Here is a 6061-nt window from a genome sequence, read left to right on the forward strand (position 1 = left end):
TCATTAGATGCTTTCCTGAGGGTTAGGAGTGCTTGGGGCATTAACATGGGTTAGTTAAGTAAAGCTGACAATCCTAATAAAACGTGAGATTCAAATGTGCATTGCAGAATACACTGGTGCATTGAGGATATGAAGAAATAGAATAAGCAAAGAAAAACTTTTTACAAAGACGAATATAGCTTTCATATAATAAGGATAGTTGACTGTGAATTAGGAAAGAAATACTTTTAGAATGAAAATATGAACTGATATCTGAGTCTTGTGTGAAGATGGATAACGTGCATTAGGATTACCAACTCTGTACTTCTTTTGAGGATCTTTGGAATAGCATACATGGCTACCGATGATTACAGTTTTCCCTGGGATCAAGACAGCATCCTGAGCAGAGATCTGCTCTCTGCCACATCTGCCCAGCTGTGCTATGAGAACCTGAACAGATCCTGTGTCAGGAGCCCATACTCCCCAGGCCCTTGCCTCATCCTCTATGCAGTCTTTGGCTTTGGGACTGTGCTGGCTGTGTGTGGAAACCTCCTGGTGATGACATCAATTCTTCATTTCAGGCAGCTACACTCTCCTGCCAACTTTCTGGTGGCATCCCTGGCCTGTGCAGATTTCTTGGTAGGGGTGATGGTGATGCCCTTTAGCATGGTGAGGTCTGTGGAGGGCTGCTGGTACTTTGGGGACAGTTATTGTAAATTACACACTTGTTTTGATGTATCTTTCTGCTACTCCTCTATCTTCCACTTGTGCTTCATCTCTGTTGATAGATACATTGCAGTCAGTGATCCTCTGATCTACCCCACCAGGTTCACTGCATCTGTTTCTGGCAAGTGCATCACCTTCTCCTGGCTCCTGTCCATCATCTACAGCTTTTCCCTCCTTTACACAGGGGCCAATGAAGCTGGGCTGGAGGATCTAGTGAGTGCCCTCACCTGTGTGGGTGGCTGTCAACTTGCCCTGAATCAAAGCTGGGTTTTTATCAATTTCCTATTATTTCTTATCCCCACGCTTGTGATGATAACTGTCTACTCTAAGATTTTCCTCATTGCAAAGCAGCAGGCTCAGAACATTGAGAAGATGAGCAAGCAGGCTGACAAGGCATCAGAGAGCTACAAGGACAGGGTGGCCAAGAGAGAGAGGAAAGCAGCCAAAACCCTGGGCATCGCAGTGGCTGCCTTCCTCCTTTCATGGTTGCCATACTTCATTGACTCCATCGTTGATGCCTTCCTAGGGTTCATTACACCCATGTATGTGTATGAGATCCTGGTTTGGATAGCTTACTACAACTCATCCATGAACCCTTTGATTTATGCTTTCTTTTATCCTTGGTTTAGAAAGGCCATCAAACTCATTGTCACTGGCAAAATTTTGAGAGAAAATTCCTCAACCACCAACTTGTTTCCTGAGTAGATTCTTGGTTTAGTTGGGAATTGAAGAAATTCACAGCAGTACAACTCTGGGTAGATTGAGTGCCCAGGTCTGTTCTTCTAAAGTGATGAATAATGCTTCAGCTGTGACCCATCACATACATCCAGCTTCTGTATTCTTCAATAAATGTAAAATTAATTTCTAGATAAAACAGAACTGGATGAGCATGGATCAAACCATTTTCCACTGTATTTTCTTCTGGTGAGTGTTGTTTGCTTTCCCTGGATCCATGGACCCTTTCCTGCCTTTTTAAAATTCTCATTGTTGACCTTGATTAAACCTTCTAAGCCTCATATTTGAATATATAGTCTTTAAGTGCCTCCCTAGCAAATGAGACACAGAGACTCTTAGTCTTTTACTTGGCGTATCATATGCAGAACTATATTAACTGAGGCCAAGATTTGAGCCCTCAAAAATGTGATTCTTAAGGTCAGAAAAATAGACCAAGATGTTTATGTATTAACTAACATCTAGTCAGTTGTGTATAGAGGAAAAGAAAAACAGTGTCTCAAATGGTAACATCTCCTCAGTGACCTGCCTTTTAGGGAACATCACATAGAGTGTCTCAAATGGTAACATCTCCTCGGTGACCTGCCTTTTAGGGAACACCACACAGGGGAATGGTCACAATCCTGAACTTTACAAGTTGGTATATGTTTAAACCAAGGATTTAAAGATTGTCATTCATTTTTCACTGCGATTTATAAATTAGCTGATCTCTCACTTATTTTGTAGTGTTTTTAAGGATGTGTAGAAGTTTTCAAAAATATAATTAATATTGTGTTCAAAAGAATAAAATACCAAAGTTAATCCTGAGTCTTGTAGACTCATTTTATCAGGTTCCAGAATGTCTTTGTAAAGTCCCCTCCCCATAAAGGTCTGAATTCCTTGTATAATTTGCCTTTCTCAAAGTCAACAGAATGTTATAGACTGACTGGCTTGATAGTAAACTACAGGAAAGTAAACAGCAGAGAAATAATCAAACCCATATTCTACTCAGGAGTATTTAGTTTCATAGAAGAAATTACAAAAATTCCAACACTTAAGGATGAAGAGGTGGCTCAGCTGTTTAGAGCACTGACTGCTCTTCCTGAGGACCAGGATTCAATTACCAGCACAACATGGTGGCTCAGAACTCGACATAACAATTGACCTGTCTATAATTCTGGCTTCCTCAGGCTCTGCAAACACAATGCACAGACAGACTTGCAAGCAAAACATTCCTACTTACAAGGGAAAAGTAAAGAAAAAAATTGAGCCCTATATATTTGGCAAAGTTGTCAATACATATTGAAATGTTTTTGCTTGCTAGTATTATTTCTATGTTGACAAACACCAAGAATATTTATTATTAATGTATACTTTTTTATTGTCATATTTTTTAAGCTGATAAATTTTTCCCTAAGGCATGATCCTCTTTTTGATTTTTCTATGAGACAGAGTCCTTCTCTGTAGGTCAGACTAATCTATATTGGGTTGTAACTGCAGGCAATCCCCCTGCTTCAACTTTTGAACTTTTTGATTAGAGAATTAAGCTACCACACTTTGCTAATTTCCTATTGTAGTGAGATACAGGAAGTGTGTCTATGGAAGTGAGAGATGCCCAATTCCTGTTTCAGGTACACAACAAAGTTTAAGATGAGACTACATAGAAACTCGTTTTCCAAAGTACAGGTGACCATGAAGGTCTCGAATCTAGTGTTTCTGTGACAGCATAGAGGTCTGCAGGGCATTATGTACCTGTGACATCTCCCTTAAAGGTGGGTTCTATTAATTAGGAGCTACAGATAATGGCCTTTGGAGGGAAGAGTCCAGAATAAGTCTGATGAGGCAATTTGGGTGTGTTCTGCCTCTACTGATAGCAAAACAGTCACCAGGACATTAACAGCATCCACTCTCAGCTCTCTGGGTGGAATGTAGTATTTCGTTTGGTTTCCAGCACAGAGGAGGTGTCCCTGCATGTTCAACCTTCCTGTTTCTGCTACTGCTTATCTGTGAACACACAGAAATAGCAATTCTGACTAAGACGTCTTTCAACCACATTCGTCAAGTAATTTTGCCATGTTCTTTCTTTAATCAATATACTTTTCTGAATATTTTTCTATGCACTGGAAGATGGAGTGTGAATCTCAACATGTTAGTACATCATTTTTCTCTAACTCTCTCTGCTTGTGCTGGTTTCTTACATGAGCCTATTTCAGAGTCTGTTAATGGAGCTACCCAGTAGCAAACACAGAGACTCTGGGACTGGAAGCACAGGTTGGAGGGAACTCAAGCCTTCAGAAGATTGTATGTAATCTTGTACAGTGTTTATACTCTGTGCTGTGGACTGCTTTAGTTACAAGAGCTCATTGACTCTTCACCATCCCCTGGTAAATCAGGTAGGATTGTTCCTCTGTTAGTGAGTGTGCTCGGGTCAGAAGAGGCCAAGGCTCGTGCCTAATATCTTCATAATCAGATGTGAACCTGTACCACTTTGGTCTCAGAGACTATGTGGGGAGGGCTGATCCCGAATATTCCTACCATCGCAAATGAGAACAAGGCCCAGTCACTGATTACAAGTTGTTCAGTATAATTTTGGAGCACATACATTTCACAAGATTACTGAAAGGAAAAATGATTTTCATTAATAAAATTAGAATTTAAGTCTGTATCTGTGTATGCATGTGTATAGGGGTATGTGCATATGTATATATTCTTTATGAAGGTAGGTTTATATGTATGTGTAGATAGTGTGTGTATGTGTATATTTGAATATGTACATATATGTATATATACTTTTGTATGTATAAATATGTTTGTGTGTATGTATATATGCATGATTATGTGTATATGTATCTGTATGTGAACATATGTGTACATATTATTTTATGTATATCCATGTATATGTGTAGACATATGTATGTGTATTTATACATGTGTGTTTGTATGTGAACAGATATGTACTATATTTTTATATGTAAATATGTATAGATACATATGTATGAGCATATATATATGTGTGTGGGTGTGTGTATCTATGTGGGTATATGTGTGTGGGCTTTTCTCTTTTCTTTTGTTTTGTTATTCATTTGATTACTTCTGTTAGTTTTCTTTAAGGAATATGTCTTAAGTAATTTCAGTGAGAATTTAGGAATAATATAAGCAAAATATTGCATTCATTTAGTGTGTTCTTAGGTAGTGGACATTGATTCAAAAATTTGATTATTAAAATGTAGAGTTCCTCCATCAGTTATTAGAAAATATCCAGGTCTTGTGCCCTGTGACCTGACTCCTTCCTTCATATTTGACAGGCGGCATGTGGTCCAGCCCTTATATGATGAGACCACAGCCATGTTCCATCACCAGAATATCATAGATTCTGGTGGGTTGCTCCCCATATCTCAGGCACTATGTGCAATTTCTGCATGGTACAATATAGAAATTCTATATATCACCATACATATTGGGTTGCTCTTCTCAGTTTAGAATATGTTGTCTTATTATGAACTCAGTGTTAGTATTCTGTCTAGATTCCACCTCCACAGTTACCTGGCAACAGCCAGATTCCTCTCCACAGTTACCTGGCAACAGCCAAGTAGGCCTGGCCCACTATAAAAGGGGCTGCTTGTCCCCTCCTCTCTCTCTTGATCTCTTGATCTCTTGCCTCTAGCTTCTCTCTGTCCCCTTACCCCTCCTCCTTCCCTCCCCCCTCTCTCCACATGGTTGCGGCCTTCTTTTTGTCTTTCTCTCTCTCTCTCTCTCTCTCTCTGCCTCTACTACCCTCCTGGCTCCCCTCCCCATGCCCTGAATAAACTTTATTTTATATGGTGTGTGACTGGTCTCTCAAGGGGAAGAGATGCCTCTGCATGGGCCCACTGAGACATCCCCTTCCCCCACACCTCACCACAAACCTCCATAGAACATACTCTTTATCTCTTTATCTTTTTATAAACACATCACTCAGGAATCTAGTTATGACATCTTGTTGAACATTTTCACTACAATAAATAAAAATTTTGATAATAAATGCCAAAATATAAAATCTTAAGATGTAGCCAAAAGTATCAAAGCATTAATTACTACATACGTTCAATAGGCAGATGAGATATCTCACACCTGTGTTAGTATGCTGTGGAATATTTAAATTATTCAGAAAAGGAACAAGGAATAGACTTTACCCATCAAAGTCTTCCATATGTCTAGTTCTACAGCGAATCTTGAGCAGTGGAATGTGCCTCCAGTTTCATTTTAAACTACATTGGGTCTGTTGCAAACACAAAATGGCTTTATCATTTTATTTCTGAAATTTTGTATATTCTGTCATAATAAGCAGCAACATTGTCTTTATGTTCTGCAAACACCAATATTTCAACAATGTTGATAATGAAAACCCCCACAATGCAGAAAAAGTCATGAAAAAGGTTTTTTAAGAAATAATGATGGAATATAGGGCTGTTTAAAAACTATTAAATAAGTTACTGATATCTTTCACAAAATTTATAATTAATTCCTTTAGATATGAAACATTAGAAGAAAACATTGATTTTTACTTCTTGGACAAAATATTAGTACTATAAATTATAAACTTAGGTTTTGGGATAATTGTCACAGAAATGGAAACTAAGAAGATGAAGAAATGCTTGAGGATCAC

At 38.6% G+C, this 6061-nt stretch overlaps 1 protein-coding gene across 1 annotated transcript; it reads left to right on the forward strand.

Annotated features, from left to right (window-relative positions):
* Nucleotides 1-333: 333 nt before the first annotated feature.
* Nucleotides 334-1410, forward strand: LOC114616436 (trace amine-associated receptor 7d-like). Its single transcript, XM_028761898.1, has one exon. It carries the CDS (start codon nt 334-336, stop codon nt 1408-1410), a length of 1077 nt encoding a protein of 358 aa, XP_028617731.1.
* Nucleotides 1411-6061: the final 4651 nt, after the last annotated feature.

Source organism: Grammomys surdaster, unplaced genomic scaffold (genome assembly GCF_004785775.1).
Source record: "Grammomys surdaster isolate TR1022 unplaced genomic scaffold, NIH_TR_1.0 320261, whole genome shotgun sequence".
NCBI classification, from domain to species: Eukaryota; Metazoa; Chordata; class Mammalia; order Rodentia; family Muridae; genus Grammomys; species Grammomys surdaster.